The following is a 22,631-nucleotide window of genomic DNA, read 5'->3' on the forward strand; positions in this document are numbered from 1 at the left end:
CAAAAGTTCCCTTTAGGAAACTGAGGTTAAATGTAAACATTTAAACTCATTTTAAAAATTATTACTATATAATCTCACTTTGACAACACAATGTTACAAATATGCCATTTTTACCAGACTGGGAAAGATTTTAATGTAAGGCAGTACTCAAAGATCTTCACAAAGACTTATGAACAAATGACATTCATTATAGCCTAATTTATAACAGTAAATGTTTTCCAACAACTTAAATGTATATTTAAGTATATTAATTAAATTATGGAACATGGAATATGATGGAGCCATGCTCTTTCTAGAGGGAAATGTTAAAAATGTTTTTAACCCAACATAGAAAATGATATAAATATGATACAAATTTTTTGAAAGTGTATATATATAGAGGAGTCCTGAATATTTACATCAAAATGTTTGATGGTGGCTGGAATCTTGGGAAATTTTAATCTAATTCTTATCCTATTCCATACCTCTAAAATATATTCCCTTTCAACAGAGGATTTTATCTGAGAATCTGGTAAGTCCATAAAAGATTTTTTTCAAGAAATTAATTTTTGATGATAGGGATAAATTGGAAACAAATGTTAACAATAGCATAGTTAAATGATCATCCATAAGAAGTATTTTGCAGCCACTGATATTTGCTTATGAGAAACTTTAATGACCTAGGAAACAACTCACAGAGGGAAAAACCGAGATATAAAATTCTATAGAATGGTCAAATACACTAATAGAAAGACTAATAGCAAATACCAAAATGTTGACAGATCTCTCTGGATAGTGGATTACTAGTGATTTTTAGTTTCTTTACACTTCTATTTTCTAAATTTCCAGTAATTATTTTATAATCAGAAGAAACCTTAAAATGGAAAACTTATTTAACATGGTATTAGAAGTACGACCCAATGTGGTACCTTGGAAACATGCCAGCTTCCAAACACCTCATTGCTCTTTCCTGTTTCTCCAACAATGGCGCTCTGAAGCATAAGAGGAAACATGAAGTAAAAGGCAGTTTTTATATGGCAGTTCACTTCCGTTAGCATTTTAAATTTTCCCCTGGCTTTGATAGAAGTTACAAAACATAGACATGTTTGGGAAGGGAAGGGGAGTAGAGGACAAAACAGATTTTTATCTGCATTGTTTTAAATGTTTTCTTTCAATGTAAGCTTAAGACCTTTAAGGAAACGTTTGTGGTATTCCTGGAATACACTAGGGATCTTGAAGAGCTACTACATAAGCCTACAGATTCACATTTTATAGTTTTTTGGTGCCAAAATTACTAAGGTAGTTGTTGAAAATTAGCCAAGAAAACGGTAGCTTTTATCACATACTCATAATTGCAGAGGCTTAAGGATTTTCTTGAAACTTGATGATTGTTTAGAAAATGAGTAAAAATTTCAGTGGTAAAACAAGTTTGGTATTTCCTAGGTGAAAACAAAGCCTCTGAAATCAACCCTGCCACAAAGCCATTTTCAGGAAATCAAGATCAAAACCAGTGGTTTGGCTGTGTCTTCTACTGGTGAAGATGACTGGCAGAGCTTGGTAACAAATCAAATAAATGAAATTGAAAAGTTTCTAAGCTCCGAAAATGACAACCTACCTAAAAAAAGAAAAGCAGAAGAGATGGTAGGAAAAACGGATTAAAATAATGTTGATAAATGCTTTCAGTGGTGAACTGACTTAATTGAAATATTGATGTGGTTTAGACCAGAACACGACTGTTACATCTAAAACTTCATAGCTGTAGTCAGTTTTCCAACTTTTTCTGTGATGAAACTGTGTTACTGTTAACGTTTTCTCTCAGTAAATGCTTCATTTAAGATAGCGAAGATTGCAAGGTTTGATGTTAGCATTCAGTTTCCCTTAATTAAATGTGTCTTTCCTCCATATACTCTTTCATCAAAGCTCTTGCTGCACACTCCAAAACCCTTCCTTACAGAATACACTTATGTGTTATACAAAACAGACGTAGTGACCCGTTGTAATCTATTGCTTTGTACGCCCTGAAGATTGTGATTTCTTTTAAATTTGAGACAATAACTATCCAGACTATAGTCAGATTTCAGGCTATAATGTTTTACTATGATTTAGATTTTCCAAAAAGAACAAAATTATATAGCATGAAAATTCAGGTATCTGAAAGACTCAAAAGGCTGTTTTTCACTTTGTTCAAGTTTTGTTTCCAGGCATTAAGTGTGTCATAGAGTTGTTGCCATTGTTGTTTTCCAAATGTCCGATGTGTGCTATGACTGGAAAAATTAAAAACAAAGTTATTACTCAACCTTTTATCCTCTGGTATTTTTTTTTTTTTTTACAATATTACACACTTCTATCTAGTTAAAAGCAAGGTTAAATATACACAGAAGACATAATGTAGAGTTGTAAGAATGATTAGAAGCTTATTTTTTAAAAAACCTTTATTTGCCATACTGATCCTAAACCATCTATTTTCCTGAACTACATAAACCAGACACGGAAGTCATTAATATTCTAGCCAGTACTGAGCCATTAAATGAAATGTGCTGGAAAATAGGACTCTTTCATTAAATAAGCTAATCACATTCAGTCTGAACTTTAATAAAATTATGATAAATAGCAACTATTTAACTACAGTCAACTGCTAACACCACCTTGGTTCTCTAAACATCTAAGTGAAATAGAATAAATTGTTCTACAAAATGCTGCAAAGTATTAAGTGTCTTACCTGACAACTACTTTTCTCTGGGTTTGATCAATTTTGCAGTAGACCATTTTAGTTCTTACCGCTGAAAAAAAGATGTTTTACATGACATGTTATATGGAATATTCCCAAGGAAAACAGCCTAAGGTATGAAACTGTGACCAAGTAAATCATAATAAAACTTTACAGTTTTCCAACATTATTTTACAAACTGGCTCTTTGAATTTAATGACAAGCCCAGCAATGTAATGCAACCAAAAGGAAGGCCATGAATTTGTCCTCTGGTTGCTGCGCCTATCTATATTAAATATCACATACAGTTTTCATTAAGAATTCTGGCATTCTCTGAAATCACATGGGGGCGGGGGGGGGCGGGAAACGGGGCTAGTTTCTTAAGATATTATAATACATGTTATTAATCTTAAAAGTCCTAATTAACAGTTAAACCACTTTATAATGTAATTATTGAGGAAGAAGGTGCTATTTCTAGGCCAATCATAAAAAATTGGTAATGGTTAATATTTGCAGATCATTTACTATGTGCCAGGCACTGAGCTGAGTGCTTTACCTGCATTAATTCATTTAACCCTCACAATTGGAAGACCTAGTCTCAAACACAGGTCTAATACTAAAATCTAGGCTCTTAACCACTACGATATACTGCCTAAATGTCTTTGTTCTACATGACTTCAAGGAATAGACACACACCAAAAACCACATAGCTCTTTATATTCCACTGAACTTTCACTATGCTACAAATATAATCTTCTAATCTACTAAGCTCAGTTTCAAGATTAAAAATCTTATGTTTCATGGGGTAGGAAGAGAAATTCTAGGAAAAAACGAAAATGTTCCAATTGCCTTACCATCAATAACAAATGCTTCAACATCATCAGCTCCAATCTGAAGTTCTTGTTGCATTGTGTCAAAAGAAATTTCTTTATTTTCCACTGCCATTCCCATAAAAGTAAGTAGCCTCATTTTTGCCATATTCTGTTCATGTAGTAGGCCTGAGTAACACAGTAGTGAAGCCAGATTAGTATCCATACTAATTACAGTCCTGCATGATTACAACTCTTGTGTAAAATTGTGGAAGTCACTGTGTTTGGGTACTTATACAGAGTAATTTTCACAAAGCTTATATTTACAAACCATAAACTAACCCCATAATTAAATTATGAAGCAGTTAAAATTATTTTTCTATAACTACATTTCTTTATTGCTTCAGTGCCACAGGTGATAGATTCAAAGTTAAGAATAAGCTATAAAATGGGATTTTTAGGCCCTAAGTTTTATACATTTTACATTTTTAATATTTATTTATATATTTTAGGAGATAAAGTATACAAAGTACATTTCGTAAGAACATTCTTATTTAATTGAATAAACTTACTTTTACTAATAGCTCTCCATTTAAACACAAGATTCCTTATCTACTTACTATTTGTTCTGTGTCTGAGTTACTGGCAAACATGGAATTTTAAAATATTTTAATATACATTCACTTATGAAAATATTCCATTTCCCTTTAGACCACTTTGGACTTAATACTTAAAAATCAAAACTGCAGAAGTGTATTTAACATTTATAGGTTTGAAATGGTTAGTACTAGATAAAATTAACAGTGATACCTGTTCTTTTTAAGGCAAAAGTAGAAAAACTGTACAAATAATCAAATTTTGCCTTATAATTTCTAATAAAACATTCTGCTACAATTATTCAGATCACAAACAACTGTTAAACCTTAAAGGAACAATGAATTACCTAGTCCCGATCCTTTCACTTTAAAAAAAACAATAAAACTGAGTAAAGAGATTAAGTGATTTACTTTTTAATAACAAGGTGGCAGTACTAGGCCTAGAAAAGAAGTTCATTTATAAAATAAATAACTAGAAATACAAATACCTACAAATCCTGAATATCCAAATCACCTATTCCTAAATAGAAGCTGCATTATAACACAAACATACTTGACTTGATGCTATTTCTTAATTACAAAAACAAGTTTCTAAAGTTAATTTAGAAATACTTAACATGTTCCTTTTCTCTAAACTTGCAACTTCTGTAAACTCAGCAAATGACCAATCACGTACCCTCTAGTAATTAAGAGCCTCAATCAAGTCTGTACTGTTAAAAAAGTTCTAAGCACATTTAAAATTTACAACATTCAGAATATTAGCAGAAGACTAGGGAAGCCCATTAATATAGGACATAATTGTTAATTAGCTGTAATTATGATGCAGGCTTTCTATTTGGCACAGATTCAACAAAAACATGATCACCATAACTCAAATGAATGAGGTACCCAAGTAAGTACTGCTAACCAGGTTTAATGGAAATCTACAAGCATCAAAAAATCAATTAGTGCACATTAACCCTAATTAACAAATGCAAATTAGATGCTGATTAACTTTCCGAAGGAAGAAGGTAGCAACTGGATAACACCAGATTACATGTGGACATGTTAGGGCAATTCAGTTGACACAAGATACTGCTACTGTTGGCCCAAGTTGTCAGTGTTAATAAGTGTTCTGAGATAAACTGATGCCACCTGTGGAACCTAGACATTTGTAACCAGACTTTCAGCTGTAATAAATGTTTAATACATCTAAAAACCAAAAATAAACATTTAGTAAGATGTTTTCCCAGAAACATCTTTCACAAACAAATTTCCAATAAATGGTTGCTAATTTGCACAGATTGCGGGAAACAAAAGGCAAAATAGGGAATCTGATTTCTGGTTTGCACAGAAATTCTATTGTTTTTTCTATCACAGAGAATACTAAAGATTTTTCTCAATATTTGGCAATATAAGAAAATTCCTTAACATTACCAGTTCAATGGACATATTTAGTCCTCTTTTAATGAGATAAAATGATAGAAACTCCTAAAATTTTTAATATATAATTTAAAATACTCTTGAAATTAGATTTGTTTTACTGCTACGCCCTGTGCAGTGACAAGCTTACCGTAAATCAAAAAACTTAGAGGAATGAAGATTGTTTCTAGAATGAATTATGTAAAACCATGATCTAACACGCAGAAACCTACATTTAAAAACATTTCAAACTGATGTTTAAAGTAAAACAGAACCAAACTTAAAGCCTTTAGGACTCTTGTTCTCAAAATCAAACTATTATGCTAGTGAAGTCTGAGTTTAGACTTGTAGGAAGCTGTGCTTTGTTTCATGAAAGTAGAATATTACCTTCAAAGAGGAAGTCACAGTGTTCTGTGTCATATTTCAATTTTAAAGTTATAAAAAAATCTAATTTTATGGAAACATTTATTCATTACTAATATGTCAAAACCTTAATGCAGTAATAAAAAAATGTGCATCATTGAGCAATTTCTGCATTGTCACTGACCCCTGTCTTAAAATGCTGCAATATAGAAAACGTAATTTTAATGCATGCAATAGCTTATGAACCAGTGCTCCTTTGAAACAGTCAATTACACATCAATGGGGGAGTGTCAAAGTGTTAATTACTACTCCTTTTTCTTTGGTGCGTAAATAAAGAGGTTGCTGACATTAACATTCCATCACATAGCTTCATGCCAGGAAACAAATTAACTGGGACAGAATGTGGTTTTCTGGGTCTAGTGCACCTGGCAAAGCATTCAACACAAACACACTTGCATCTACTTTATCTTGGTGTATTTCAAACGCCTTATTATGTTCAGAATAATTCAATCTTCCCAATTCCAATGGCTGCACAAAATTTACAGGTGACAGGAATTAATGATTACCAAATTGAGGACTAATAGTATAATCAAAGTAGATTATAAATGTATTCTTTATCTACACTTCAACCAACCAGGAAAACTAAATTCAATTTTAATATGGAAAATATAACTAGTCTCTAATGTGTTGATTATTGCCCAGTAGAAAAACAAAGCACCTTAGCTTCAGTTGACTTCACTCTCAAAAAATGGGTAATTTTAGAACAATTTAAACCTGTTCAACTACAGATTTTCTAAGTTTTCCCTTTTTAATTTTAGCATGATAAAAACATGCTCCAGAAGGAAAATACTGAATATATACTATGCAGTTTGCTCAATGAGGATAAGATTCAATTCGGCAACATTTACTGAACTCTGTTGGTCTAGAAAGAAAGCTCCAAGATAAAAATCATAAACCTTAAACTTACTATGCTGTCTTCAACAAACTGTAGTTAGGAAAATTTCTCCTATCACACAAAATCACAACTCCATTTCTAACTCTATCTTCAGCTTCACGTAGATGTGCTTAGCAACACAGTATATATATATATACTTCTATAATTTGTTAATGGGTGGGGGGAGAACCAAGTATAAAAGACTATATTAGAGGGAAAAAAGCTATTTGCTACAAATGTGACTATGGCTTTTTAAAAGAAGTACCAAAAATGTAAATCACCGAGCATCTAAGGAATAAGATCTTTTACACCACTGGTTAGGGTAACCTACACATAAGGCCATGATCATATTTGCTGGATCTTTCATTCCTCTCTCTCTCTCTACCCCTCCAAAGAAAAATCCCCACAACTTACCAAGTGAATCAATGAAGTCTTTATTATTCTGATAAAACTTGACATATGATGCCAATTTAGCACTCACAAAAATGGTTAAAAGCTATACAGATAAACACAAAAAGACAAAGATACAATATTCAATATAGAATTAACATTTATACTCAAGATACTTTTAAGATATTGACTCCCAGCAACAAGACTCCACATTTCCTTCAAGCAGAAATTTCAATCTGTTTGATCAAATTACCATCTAAATTTGCTTTCATTAAAACTCATTTAGATGAAAGAATCAGTAAATACAGTGTCCTCCAAACGATCTACCCCAAAAGATGGTGGAAATGACAGTACAAATAGAAATAATCCAAAATGTATTTATAATTGCACTTGAAAAGTACATTCATCTGTTTTTTAAATATCAGATTTATCTTTCTAATTGGGGATAGCTGACACTATATACTAAGAAGAAATCTGTATTCTCTAATTTCATAATGGCCAGGCAAGTGAGATGAAGGAAAGGGAGGAAGAACAGGAGGCATGTGTTTGGTGGCTGGAGAAAAGCTGAATTCTAGTCCTAAATTTCAGTCTGTTCCTGATACAAAAATGAATATAGTTCTTCTCTTTCTAGATTTCTCTAAGAGTCATGTTCATTAATACAAAGAAGTAGAGTTACGGTTCAGTATGTTAGATTTAGGAGAAAATATTTTTAACATTAAAGATAAACTACTTACATCATGAATAAGCTCGCCTTCCAAAAACTTGACTGGTTTTAAAGTAAGAAGATGGTCAAAAAGAAATGCATTTGGGTCTTTCAATGCTCGCACAATACACCTTAATTGGAAAACAAAAACCCAAGCTCAGAGTCTTGAAATTCAGGTACTTTTCACTGCCTTTGCAGACTGCAAAAATATATTCAATCAAGTGAAATATCTATGAGTTCAATATACACTGCATTAAAAAAGCTACAAAACTGGGCTTAAAACAGGCCAATAAATCTATCAGTGATGTCCATTTTAATAAAATTACTCGTAGAGGGACTTCCGTGGTAGTCCAGTGGTTAAGAATCCACCTTCCAATGCAGGGGCTGCGGGTTTGATCCCCGGTCGGGGAACTAAGGTCCCACATGCTATGGGGCAACTAAGCCTGTGCCCTCAACTAGAGAGCCCGTGTGCCGCAAACTAGAGCCCACGTGCCACAACTGGTGAGAAGCCCATGCGCCCCAATGAAAGATCCCACACGCGGCAACAAAGATCCCATGTGCCACAAATAAGACCCGACGCAGCCAAAAATAAAATTAATTTAAAAATAGTTACCATAGACAAAAACAGCTGGAGAGAAAGCACCACCAAAGTAATCAAAGAATAAAACAGCACCAGTATTTTTTTACTGTTTATGCCAGACACTAAGGTAAGTGCTTTAACATGTATTACTTCATTTCATCCTCACAGCACCCTGAGAGACATATGGTATTATCATGCCCATTTTATCAAAGATGGAATAACCCTATAAAGAAGTTATCATAATTTCCATTTCATAGATTTAAAAAACTGACTCTATTCTTATTGCTACTAAATAGATCTAGGACTGTTTGAAGCAGTCATTCCCATTAGCAATGGGCTAATTTTTACAGAAAGCCACCAGCCTTTCCCCATCTACATACCTTAGTATTAAGGTAAAATCAACCCAAGATTAGGTTCTACTACTCAGGTTGGGAACCCCCACTGCAGCGATACCCCAAACAGCAAACACCATGTGGCTATTTCGCATGCATTCTTTGGTTTCTTTCAATACCAAATCTTGAATTTTGGTATCTACATTAGAATCCTCATAGCGCACATGGTATCAAATGGCTTTGGATTACTGGTAGATGCAAACATGACTTCAGCTATATGACTGAACGGTGTAGCTCACCTCCACCCTGTTGACAGTCATCACTGGAACACTGTGTTTAACGTTACCTGTGGGCATCAACTCGAGCCTGGGAAGCATTGTCCTCCGTGTAACTTCCTAGCAATTCCACCATGACTTTTGATGCAGCATCACTAAAAAGAAATACAGCTTTAGGAATTTCACAGTATCATTACTGCTATCCATTCATTCAAAAATATTTACTAAGTGCCAGGTACTATGTTGATGATACATATAATGGTGACCCAGAGACACAGTCCTCCACTATGGAAAAAGTCATGGAACTTTCCTTCTAGGAGGAAAGAGAGACGACTAAGGAAAAATAACAAGTAAGTGCCATAAAGGAAATAAATGGTGATGTAATAGAGTAACAAGAGCAGAGACAGGAAAGAGGAGGCTACTTCATATAGAATGAGCAAGGAAAGTCTCTCTGAGGAAATGACATGTAAGCTGAGATCTAAAGAATGTAAAATAATTGGCCATGAAACGTACTAGAGGTAGAAGGTGGGGGCTGGATGAGCTTCCAGGCAGAGAAGACCAGGTATAAAAGCCCTAGGTGAGGAACTTCGCTGGTGGTACAGTGATTAAGAATCCGCCTGCTAATGCAGGGGACACGGGTTCGAGCCCTGGTCCGGGAAGATCCCATATGCCGCAGAGCAACTAAGCCCGTGTGCCACAACTACTGAGCCCGCATGCCACAACTACTGAAGCCTGTGCACGTAGAGCCCGTGCTCCGCAATGAGAATCCACTGCAACGAGAAGCCCATGCACCGCAACGAAGAGTAGCCCCTGCTCGCCACAACTAGAGAAAGTCCGCGCACAGCAACGAAGACCCAACGCAGCCAAAAAAAAAAAAAAAAGCCCTAGGTGAGAAAAAGGTTTTGTGCCTGAGAAACTGTTAGGATAGTACAGCTGAAGTTGAGCCAACACCAGATATTTAAATAACTCCACTAATGATATCCTTCCAATTGAATCATCCTTAGAATTATGTAGATGATCAATTTTAACTGCAGCGAAAAGTACAAAATAATTAAATGCATTCTCTCAATCTGAACTCTTTGTAAATGTTTATCTTCACCCTTCATTTCTTCCTTTAAACTGATGAATCTTCAGCCAGTTACAGAAAGCTTAACAGTTCCCCACCACCTTTTTTCGTTTTCTAAAAGCCCTTCTTTCCCCCCACATCTGGATTCAACCTGGGTAAAATCAGTAAGAGCTATACCATTTATTTTAAAAACTTAAATGATATTCTAAAACTCCCCCACAAAACCAGGATTCAATTAAATTATTATCTTGCACCACATGCAAGCATAGGCACAATTTCCAGTTTTAACAACCATAGTATACTTCAGTCTAATACATCTTATCAGTTAAAGAAATCTGAATTCACAAAGATCAGATAAAATGGTCCATTTAAAGTGCACAATATCCGACATATAATGAGGACTCAGAAGATATTACACAATTTGCACTCATCAACCATCAATATAAACAAAATCATGAAGGGGGCACCCATAAACGTAAGCATTCTTACTAAGAGGGCAAGGCAACTCTCAGAATTCTATTTAGAAGCAGAAACAAACAACCAACAAAAAGCCAAACAACAACAACAAAACGACCATTTTCTGTGTACTAGACAAAAACCAAATCTTAAAATTTAAATCAGCAGCATGACAGAAATTTGAATGAGCATCCTTCCCTAGTTCCTTAAGTGTAGGTAGCATTCATCAACTCAGGGCCCATCACTACCAACAGGTTGGGAATACAATGGTTGACAGACAAGGTTCCTAGCCTTCACTGAGCCTAAAACCTCATAAACCTTTTAACCAAGCGTGTGAAGCACCACGATAAAAGTACAGGGTGCTGTAAATATGGCAGGAGCATTTCAGGCAGAGAAAAGGAGTTGAGTGTAGTTCTAGACCAAACATAGGCAAACTTTCCATGAAGCACCAGACAATAATTATCTTAGGCTTTGCAGGCTATCTGGTTTCTGCCGCAACTCAAGTCTAGGCAAAAGCAGCCACAGATGATACATAAATGATAAGTATGGGTGCATTCCAATAAAATTTTATGGACACTGAAATTTGCATTTCATATAATGGTCACAATTCAAAAAATATCCTCCTTCTTTTGATTTTTTTTGTCAACCACTTAAAAATGTAAATACCATTCTTAGCTTGTAGGCCATATAAAAACAGGTACCAGCCTCTGGTCCAGACTGGGAAAGAGCATGGGTGCTTTTGCAGCTGACACAGGTTCACTATGTCTAGGGTATGATATACCAAGAGGAAGGGTATAGGGTCGTGTGTATGTGAGAAAGAGGGAGAGAGGGGGAGAGAAATGGAGGGAGGGAATATCTATACAAAGAAAACAAAGTTTCTGTGGTTTATCACTGCACCATACAAAAATGGCAAGAGGATTATTATCACATTCACCAAGCCCATGCTACTGCAATAAACAGGAGCCCATGTCAGAAAGGACTTATATGCCAAACTAAGAATTCTGTACTGTATGCTAAAGAAAATGTAAACCTACAGAATGATAGGCTGAAAGTCTTGTTTCACAAAACCGCTGAAGAGAGAATAAACAGAAGACCACTTCAACATGTCTTGCTTAGGAAAACAGAAACTAATTTAGAGGGAGAAAACGATAAATTCATTTTGGTCACATTGAGTTTGAGGCAACTATGGGCCACATCTAAGTAGAACCAGGTAGAAAGCAGTTGGACATAAGGGTCTGAAGCTCAGAAGAGAAGCCCGGGTTGAATGCCTCTGGGAAGGGCATACACTCTAGCTCCATAAACCACTTCATACTGCCTTAAGTCACTGCTTCTTACATCCACTGCTTTTGCAACATGTTCATTTTTCAGAAATATTCATTTAGCACTTATATACTAAGTACCTACTCGTGTCAGACACTGTTCTAATAATGAACAAAAAGTTCCTGCCCTTGGGAAACTTACATTCTAGAGGGGACTGACACATAATAAACATGAAAATATAGCATGTCAGTTAGTAATAAGTGTAGTGGGGCCGATAATAAAATAGGGATGAGGGGAAAAAAGCAATGTGAGGGTAAGGGAATACTGTTATTTTTACAGATAGCTAGAGAAGGCCTTTCTGATGAGGTATAAATTGAGCAGATTCGAAGAAGGGAGGGAGCCACAAATGAGGTGTGAATGAAGCAAAGAATCTAGACAGGTGCCCCAAAAGCCAACTGAAGGAAGTGTTTCAAGAAGGAAAGAGTGATCACCTGTGACAAATGCTGCAGACACTTCCTAATATGTTAACATTAGGGTATGTCTAGGAGAGCACAAGATGGGTAATGATGTCTTATCTCAATTTCTCTGAGAATTAGCTTTGTAATTCTTTGTAATTACCTTAGTTATTTCCTTTTTACACAGAAAAGACTGAGGATCTACTAAACAGCAATTAGAGAAATCATCCAATGAGCAGTCATCAACTCTGATAAGCACTAGACATTCAAAGGGAAACAGTAACACTCATCATTTTAAATTACTGTACCAGAAAAAAGACTAACTTTTTATTTTATTTATTTATTTTTTTTGCGGTACGCGGGCCTCTCACTGTTCTGGCTTCTCCCGCTGCGGAGCACAGGCTCCGGACGTGCAGGCTCAGCGGCCATGGCTCACGGGCCCAGCCGCTCCGCGGCATGTGGGATCTTCCCGGACCGGGGCACGAACCCGTGTCCCCTGCATCGGCAGGTGGACTCTCAACCACTGCGCCACCAGGGAAGCGCAGACTAACTTTTTAAAGATGAGCTTGAAAAAATGAAAAGGATGATAGGAATAAAATATCCAATATTTACTGAGTGCTTTCTCAATAAGGAAACCACTATTTTAAGAACTTCATGTGTACATTAGCTTATTTAATCTTTTCAACAACCTTATGAGGTAAGTACTACTATTATATCCACTCTGAAGTTGGAAACTGAGGTACAGAGATTTATTTAGTGTCATATACAAGTAAGAAAGCCAAGGTTTGAAATCCCAGTAGTTTTATTCCACAGCCTGCACATTTATAGCATATGTTAAAATATGGACTCTTTCTCTAATAGCTTTTATGCCCTCCCCATTTGAGACTGTCCAATATAAGACTACCTACTCTTAACAGTTACTGGCAACTGGCTAGAATGCTGCCACAAGTGTGCTAGCATGTAACAGACAGTAGCCACTGATACAAAATGAAATAGGCTATTAATGCAAGATTCCCTATTTAACTTCTTTTATAATAAAACGCTGCAACTTTCACAACAAAAATATAATTTCCTCCTGTATTGTTAAATGTAAATGATCTGCAAAAACTTTACATTACTTTAACATAACAGAAACATTAATCTTATTGATCGTCTCTAATATATTAAACACCCGAGCACTGAAAGCAACTATAAAAATTGTGCAATAAAACTAAACCGAAGGGCTTCCCTGGTGGTGCAGTGGTTGAGAGTCCGCCTGCCGATGCAGGGGACGCGGGTTCGTGCCCCGGTCCGGGAAGATCCCACATGCCGCGGAGCGGCTGGGCCTGTGAGCCATGGCCGCTGAGCCTGCCCATCTGGAGCCTGCGCTCCACAACGGGAGAGGCCACAACAGTGAGAGGCCCACGTACCGCAAAAAGTAATAATAATAAAGAAAAACTAAACTGAAGACTGATTACTCTTCCTAAAAGTTTTTAACCACTATGTGAAAAGAGAAATTAAAAAGCCAGGTCAAAATGGCAGGATTATCCTTCAACCCTAATTCTAAAAACTGGGCCAAATATATCATTTGGTAGCATCCATAAACTGGATGAAGAATAAATATTTTGGGCATGAAGTTTGCTGGGCTGAAGACAAGCATTAGAAACTCAAGACCTTGCAAAAGCACAATTAAGTACCATTTAGTACAGTCTATTGCAAAATTTCATCTCAGGGGCACTGTTATATATATTAAGAGACTCTGACTATGACTATGACTGATAGACTCTCACCAGCATTAAACAAAAGTGATAGAACTACCCTATACTAAGACATCAAAGCACCATTAAATAACTTAGTCTAATATTACACACAGCTTTGGGATTAACAGTTGTACCATTTTTAGAACAAAAGCAAGTTTTGCTTTTTAAAAAGTTTAAAGATGGGAAAGACTATTTTAAACTTTGCAGCTATCTTTAATTTAGTAGGTGAAATTTACAGAAAGAAATTTATACCAACTCCTTAGAGAACGAAGTAGAGCAAAATCACTTATCCTACCTGTCCTTAAAAAAGTCTCAACTGCTTACATTGCCATTATGTTTTAAGTCAGTACATTAATTCTGAATACCTTTTCTTACAATCCACAAGTGCCTCATAAAGTAGCCTTAAAAGGGTGTGTTTTTTCTCAGTGGTGAGGTTCCAGTCAGAAATCCATTTTCTAACCTACAACGAGATTGACAAAAAGGAGAAAATTTAGTGACACAGTGAACATATTTTCACAATTTAAAAGATAACATTTAGAAGACATATTTGCTTATTTGAGCTCTAAAACTATACTTCTTATAAGCAGAACAAGTATTTCACATGGTAACTCACTTGATCCAGCTCAGTTGGAATATACTGGATGGCCCCACAAGATGCTGCCACTTTAATGAGGCTGCAATATACTGTATATCTTACAGGAGTATTCTTATCCATCCCATGGAAAAGGTTGCTTAGCCTGGTTAACAAACAAATAATAAAACAATGATGGAGATCAGTAACTACGGTAACTAAATTGAGATTATATGTTCTGACAACAAACTTGAAAGGGATACTATTAAGAATGTCACATTACAAGGAGGGAAATGGTGCACAGGAGAGTTAAGTGACTTGTCCAAAGACACACCACCAATAAAAGTCACAGGTGACAGTCAAGTTCTAGAATTCTTGCTTTTAACCATTAAATGACAGTAACATGAAGAGCCCCTTGAAAAACTGGGCCTCTTCCAGTTCTTAACTTACAACTGCAGTCTCAGAGATGGGCGTTCACCTTCCCGAAATTTGACCAGTTTCTCACACAGGCTTTCAATCAGAGCTTCTTGCTTATCTGCTTCCAGGATCAACAGGAGGGATACCACACTGTTCATCACACTTTCAACATCTACACATGTATGGATGACACAACAGTGATATTATAATATTTAATGTATCTTGTTAAACATGTATTTCCAGTGTTTTAATACACCAAAGACCATTAAACATAAAACACTTAAAAGGTACTCTGGCTACTGTAAAGCAGTTCTAAAGAACACTTTTCCTTCAATGGTGTGCATTATACTAAAAAACACGGTGCACATGAATTCAAACTAAACTAGCTCTGTTGTATAGTTATCATTCAGAAAGCAACTCACACATTTTATTGAAGGATGAAGTTACTACCCAAGATTTGGTTTTCAACCAGTAAAACAGAAGACTGATTTACATGTCTATGTAGTATACAGTTTCAATTTTACTAGCAAGATACTAATTGTACACCAAGTTTAATCTCAAACCTTAACCAGAGATTTTAGGACTCCCAATTTTCAAAATTTCCCATTTTATCTCAATAAATAGGGAATCAGCCAAATAATTAAATCACCTTTTAGATTACCTGAAATTGTATTCCATCTCATATTAATCTAAACCTTATGAAAAGAAAAGATTCATTTTTTCCTTCAGTTCATTCTGAAATTACCAGTATTTACCGTGTGCAATAACACTCAAAAAACATGTAAAAAAGATGTTTTATCAAAATAGGCTTATTTCATGAGTAAAACAGATGAGAATAAACTGAAAGTGTGTGCAAAGATTAAAAACAACAGTGCTTAAAAGTTCTAAGGTCTAAATCAAAACAAATATAATTCACATGAAAGTTTTAAAAGTAGGTCCTCTATGATTAGTAAATAATATTACAAAAAATTAAAGACAAACCTTTATCATCTTCCTTCAGACATACATCACAGGCTTCAATAATTTGAGCTAAATCTACATGAAGTCCACCTTCTGAGTTCTCTTCTGAAATTTCAGCTCCTTTAGATTTCAAATAAGCTCGAAGCTCAGCAGCCTGTTGAATCAAATAGGGTTGCTATATATATCTATAAAACGAACTATGAATCACAAATCACAAGATTTCAAACCATTCTGACGTATTTCTAAAAAAATAAAATGTAAACACAGCACTTAATGATAACTTTAAATTATGTTAAAGTGCCTCTCCCCCAGCTCATCCACCATCACAGCCCCACAGGTTTTCGTCAACAAGTGGCTACACAGACCCACTATAACCCACACTGATCACTGTCAAATTTCCCTCATATCACCTATATATCCTGCTGGACTTCCAGTATACAGCAAAAACCTTTCTACTATAACACAAAGCTTTTTTGGGGAGGAGGAGTGGGGGAAGGGAATAACTGATCTGATTTCTTTTAAAGAAGTTTTATTGCTCTCAGGTCTACATAACACAATACTTTAAAAAGTTACAGACATTACCCTGGCAAGAAAGTAATCGTTCGTTAATTAAATGTTTGAGGACCTATCTAAGATAAGTGCTGTGGGAGACACAAAGATAAAAAGGTGATGCCTTTGAATGTCACCTTGAATAAAACGTTTCTATCAAATAGCATCTACGATGTAATTACTCTTTTAAAATGCATACCTGGATCAGAAAGCACTTTTGGATCTATAAAAACATAACTATAGTACTACATCCAGATATTTAAATATTTTCTACTCTAATGCATATATAATATTTAACAACTTATTCTTCTGAGGACTTGGTATTTATGGCAACCACACATGAATGCAAACAGTGTTTAAGACAATAAAATGAAGAACTGAAATGGAGATGTAGGGATACCATTAGTAAATATGTAGGCATCACATTTCTAAACCCACAAATATGTCTGGCTACCTAAGTGTATTAAAGCTGTTGCTCTGATGGTGCTATCATTTCAGATAACACAGTAACTTCACATGAATTGGTATCATAAACAAGATTTCATAAAACAAACCTCACCATATCAGAGTGCACAAAAACGTCACTGCATATTTCTCTATGAAGGAAACATGGTATGGTTCCCCCCTACCCCACAAAGGCATCTGTTCAGTTTCTGCTTTGTACCCACAAAGCAAACTATTCAATCAACAGTTTATTGTTTTCATCTGTCATCCCTACTGGCCACAGGTGGTTATGGAGTGGTAAAAGCAAAGAAAAGGAAACAAGGACTCTAAACGCCACTTAACTCTAATCAGAGAATATGATCAAAGTTTAACTCCCAAAGCAGTCACCTATTTACTGTGAAACAAGAACATTAGCATAACCTAACTAGAAATGACACTTTAAAACTAATATAATCAATGACAAGAACTTCCTGCATCTACAAACCCTCTTCTATGTTAGAAAAAAAAAAAAACCACTTTTTTTCAGTCACCTAATAGCCAATTGCTGATAACGTGATTCCATTCTTACTCAGATAGGCCTTTTTTTCCTTCCACATCTTCTTTTCTAATTATGCTCAACTCATTGCCTAGCCTTTTTTCCCCCCATTTTTCTTTCCCCTTCTTCCTTTGCTCTTCAGGACTGAAGGTCTGCATTTCTACCAAGGGCGGGGGGGGAATCACATCTGCAATTCTAAAAGTTATCTTACACTAGTATTGATATTTTCTCTTCTATCGAAACCAAAATTTCCATGTTAGTGGAGTAGCAGAAAAATACAAAATGACAACCCTTAACGACTTCACAGAATAGTTTTGAGTTCTGCAAAATTAGAGAAAATCATTTCTAGTTTAACTCCCACCAACTAAAGTTTAACTTTTGTTATGGGGAAAATGAGAAGCATGAGCCATGCAAACCAAAGAGCAAACCCCAAACAGAAAATTTAAAAATATTAAGATTGTTCACCAAATGTATGCCTCAAAGTATGAGGATGGAATTGACGTTATGCGTTCAGGTTACAGAACTCTCACTCTTGCTCAAGTAAGAATGTAAAATAGGGCCTACGTATAAAATAGGCGTCACCTGTGCCCTTGTGGTCACAATAATAATATAGCCATTTTGATCTTTAGTACCAAATTATTTTTCCCTGAACCGCTTACGCCGTCTAAAGATTCGCCACCTCCCACTCCGGATGTGGTTGCATTTGGAGGACGGAAGCAGATACCCTCCGCAATGAGTCAAAAAGTACCGTGTCGACAGACAGCAGTGACTCCAGGCTGGAAGAGTCCCGACGCCGACCAGGAAGTCGGCCGTCAGGCCCCGGGCCCAGCACTGGGAGTGCTGGCTGCCGGGCAACCCCAGGCCTCCAGGAACGCGCGCCCCTGCCTCGCGGCCTCCGCACTCCGAGGTGTGGAGGACTGAACCGCGGCTCTCGGCTCCGCGGGGCGGCGTCCCGCTCGCCCGGCCCTGGCTCGGCCCCGACTCGGCCCTTCACACTTCTGAGCCTCCCTTACACCCCACCCTGGAGGCATCCGCCTTCCGGGAGCATACCTGATCTTCCTCGCTGATGTCGATGAACGCCGGGACGCTCATGGCGAAGGCTGGAGCACTTAGAACACTCGGCCCTCAAACCACGCCGACCGGAAAAAGGAGCTGGGCCGCGCGCCGGCGCCTCACAACCGCTTCCGGGTCAGCCTGCGCGGGTCTTGAGGGGCGGGGTCACCAGGACGGGCGAAGCCACGGAGACCAATCGCAGCGCGCGCTCTGTGGGGCGGGGCCGGGCGGAGGCGGAGGCGGAGGCGGGGGCGGAGGCGGAGGCGGAGGCGGAAGGAGCCCTACGGGCTAACTTCCTGCGTGGGCTCTCGTCTCTTCTAACTCCGGTAGGTGGGGTGTGGTCTGTGTTCCGTATTATCGCCCCGCTTGCGCCTCACGGGGACCACCTACCCTTTTGAAATTTGGGTGCGATTTTTTTTCGAGTTATAATTTAGCCCACATTTCAGCCTTTATTGAGGGACTAGCTAGCAAGCAGGCAGTGCTCTCTACCCCGGGAACAGCAGTAGTTTTCAAAATAAGCTCCCCCACGTGCAGCTTACATTCCATTGGGGGCACACAGAACACAAACAGTACAAAGTAATTAGAAACGCAGCCCTGAATAGTGTAGTGTTTTACAGCACAGACTCCAGAATCGAATTTCTTGGGGTGGAATCCCTGCTGCACCATTTGATGGATGTGTGATTTGGGGCAGTTGCTTAACCGCTGCTTTCCAGCTTCTTCTGGAAAAATTAGATCAAGTACTTAACTCATAGTGTTGTTCTGAGGATTAAGTAAATTAATATATAAAGCAATTAAAACACGGTGAGCTCTAGATGTATTAGCTGTTATTCAGTAGTTATGTTAATTAGCACCAGTAAAACAACAGAGAAAGGGGTGGTGTGTGTATGAGTGTGCGTGCATGCCATTTTAGATAGAGTAAGCAAAGAAAATGGCTCACATGTCATTGAGAAGTGAAGGAAATGAGGAAAGTACCAATGGAGAAATCTGCAGGAGAGCTTTTCATGCAGAAGACAGCAAGGAAAGGACTCGAGGCAGGTGCAAGGAAGCCTGTAGGCTGGATTTGAGGAGGAGAGGAATAGATGAGGTAGCCATGGCCAGATCATTGTCTTGTAGGCTATAATAAAAAATTTGGTTTTGACTTTAACAAGCCTCTAACAGGTTTTGAGCAGAGGAGTGAGGAGGTCAAACAACTTTTTTTGTAAAGGATCACTCTGGCAGGTGTGTTGCAAAATGATATAAGTTGAGCAAGGGCCCAAGTAGGGAAACTGGTTAGAAAGCTATTACAGAGACAGAGCAAGAGAAGATGGTGGAGTGGTGGTGAGAAATTGATTGAATTCTCGATGGTAAAACTGATAAGATTTACTGACAGATCAGGTAAGGGGTGTGAGAGAAAGAGGAACTCAAGGGGATTCCAAAGTTTGGCCTGAATTCAAGCCAACGCCTTCTAACATTCTGGGGCAGACTGTCTACTTGCAGTAATTGCAAGCTTGCTTCTTATTTGAAAAAGCAAGAAAAACAACATGGAGGCCTTGATACGCACCCAAGATGGGTATTGTTTAGAAAATTAGGGAAAATTAAGTTTAAAAAGAAATGGGAAACTCAATAGTAAGAAAGAGAACAACCCAGTTTTAATGCAAATCAAAAACATGGTAAGATACCACTACACACTTACCACAAAAACTAATTTAAAGAAAACAATACCAAGTCCTAATAAGTTTGTGGAGCAACTGGAACTCTGATAAATTGCTGGTAGGAATGCAAAATGGTAATAGTAATCAAGATAGTGTGATATTGACATCAAGGTAGACAATTAGATCAAAGGAAGAGAAAAGAGAGCTCAGAAATAGACTTACACGTGGTCAATTGATTTTTGCCTAAGATACAAAGGCAGTTTAATCTTTTAAACAAATGGTGCTGGAACAATTGTATATTCATATTTGAGAAAAATGAAACTGAATCCATACTTTTACCATATGGAAAAATGAACTTAAAATGAATCTTAGACCTAAATATAAAATCTAAACCTGTTAATTAAACTTTTAGGAGAAAACACGGAAGAAAATTTTTGTGACTTTGGGTTTGTGACCAAAGGTTTTTTAGATACATCTCTGAAGGACATGATCCATGAATGAAAAGAAATTGGCAAATCGGACTTCATCAAAATTAAGAACTTCTGCTCTCTGAAAGACACTTAAGAGAATGAAAAGACAAGCCACAGACTAGGAGAAAACATTGGCAAATTACACATCTGGTATGGACTTGTATCCAGAATATATAAAGCACTTTCAAAACTCAATAAGAAGGGAATTCCCTGGTGGCCTAGTGGTTAGGATTCCAGTCTTTCACTACAGTGGCCCTGGGTTCAATCCCTGGTCCCCTGGTTGGGGAACTGAGATCCTGCAAGCCGCACAGCCCAGCCAAAAAAAGAAAAACAACCCACAGGTGAATGGATAAACAAATTGTTATATATTCACATAATGAAATACTGCTGTGCAATAAAAAAGGATGAACTATTGATACATGTAACAATATGGATGAATCAAAATAATTTGTTGTGTGAAAGAAGCCAGACATACTGTATGATTCCACTTATATAAATCTCTAGAAGATACAAACTAATCTTAAGTGGCAACACTATAGATTGTCATTGCCTGGATGAGGGGGACTAATATTCATTTAAAAATAATATCTCAGATCTAATTGGTTTTTAAATGAGTCAAAAAATTTTAGCTCTATTTTGTTAAAATAAGTGTTCTGTGGACTTTTGTTTTCCTTTTTAAAGGAGACAAATCTCCCTTAACTTAGACAAGTGGTATAAGAAATATTGTCCATTCTTCTATATATAGCATGTTCCATATGTTCCGAATGTTTCAGATAAAAAAGTTTGGAGCCAATTGAAGAAATCTGGAGCCAGTTGAAATTTGAGCTGGCCAATTTTAACTTGATCCTATGCCCAAAATAAAATACAGGTCAACTGGTGTGTTAAGGGCAATAAAATAAGAGTTGTTGTTTATACTGTCACAATAGCAACCTGTTATTATTGTATCATATTCTTAGTTTCTTAAAAATATATCTAGGCACTTTCAAAAAATGAATTAGTACCAAGATGTTGAACAGGTCCTCTATCTTCTGAAAGAATATTCTCTAGCTGATTTTTTTAACCTGAAAAATACAGCTAAATATTTATAGTTTTTCTTTACTGTTTATTTTATCTGCTTTCCCTCTAGTAATATCTCCTTGTTCTTTCTGATGAAAAATTCTGGAAAACCTGGATTTAGCTCTATTTTTAATTGTCTTATGTGAAAGGACCATATTAATGTATTCGCCTGAAATTTTATCATTGGACAAAAACTACATTGTTTTGCAAGAAGAATGCATTGCATGATATTGATATCCAAAATTTGTCTTCAAGTATATATCAAGTATCTCAAAACTATAGAATTATTCATCTGATAAATAAAAGTATATTTTTCTACTAAAATAGTACATGTAGTTGATTACCTAAATAGTAATGCTATATTTTAAAGGGTAACCCGTTCGAAATGGGCATTATTTATAATACTTAATCATCGTCCTTTTACTGAATCAATATCCTGGGAGCTTTGAGAAGGCAGGAATGTGTTCATTATTTCATTCCTTTGCTTATGGAAGTGGCTGATACGAAGAAGGAGTAATAAATATTTGTTATATTAGTGAATTATATCATAAAAGTTAACTAAATTGACATATATTTGATATGTCAGATATAAAGCAATGATATCCGATCATTGCTTTAAATTTTGAATGAAAAATAGATGATTACAACATTCTAGAAAGACATGGAAAAGAGTGGGGGAAAAAAGTGTGGCACAGACTGCTGCCACTTGTCAGCCTGCTATCCATCCTCTTATTCCTTAGTAGCAAGTCCTCCCTATAGTGTAGATGAACCCTTCCATGCAACTAAATGAATGAACCCTTCCATGCAATGAACCCTTCCATGCAACTAAATTTATCAGCCTTATTATGGCTGGGGTAGCCAATGAGATGTAAATGGAAATATTGGGAGGAGCTTCTGGGA

General features: G+C 36.6%; 2 protein-coding genes across 6 annotated transcripts in view; one reads left to right on the forward strand and one right to left on the reverse strand.

Moving 5' to 3' along the window:
* CCDC73 (coiled-coil domain containing 73) overlaps nucleotides 1–1,638 on the forward strand; it is a gene marked incomplete at its 3' end in the record, with an annotated part of 140,739 nt that extends 139,101 nt beyond the window's left edge. For all 5 annotated transcript variants that reach the window (XM_079928486.1, XM_079928484.1, XM_079928488.1 and 2 more), the window contains one exon: nucleotides 1,423–1,638. In XM_079928486.1, the coding sequence (XP_079784612.1) occupies nucleotides 1,423–1,638 (216 nt within the window). The remainder of the gene's footprint in view (nucleotides 1–1,422) is intronic.
* Nucleotides 1,639–1,648: 10 nt separating this feature from the next.
* Nucleotides 1,649–18,728, reverse strand: EIF3M (eukaryotic translation initiation factor 3 subunit M). Its single transcript, XM_079928489.1, has 11 exons — nucleotides 18,572–18,728; nucleotides 16,015–16,147; nucleotides 15,067–15,205; nucleotides 14,659–14,782; nucleotides 14,411–14,505; nucleotides 9,141–9,224; nucleotides 7,914–8,013; nucleotides 7,204–7,285; nucleotides 3,541–3,684; nucleotides 2,699–2,759; nucleotides 1,649–2,243 (listed from the first exon to the last, which is right to left on the reverse strand). The coding sequence occupies exons 1-11, from the start codon at nucleotides 18,611–18,613 to the stop codon at nucleotides 2,123–2,125; spliced, it is 1,125 nt and encodes a 374-aa protein (XP_079784615.1). The 5' UTR covers nucleotides 18,614–18,728; the 3' UTR covers nucleotides 1,649–2,122.
* Between the last annotated feature and the right edge of the window lie 3,903 nt (nucleotides 18,729–22,631).

This window comes from Stenella coeruleoalba (assembly GCF_951394435.1).
Source record: "Stenella coeruleoalba genome assembly, chromosome: 8".
Lineage (NCBI taxonomy): Eukaryota > Metazoa > Chordata > Mammalia > Artiodactyla > Delphinidae > Stenella > Stenella coeruleoalba.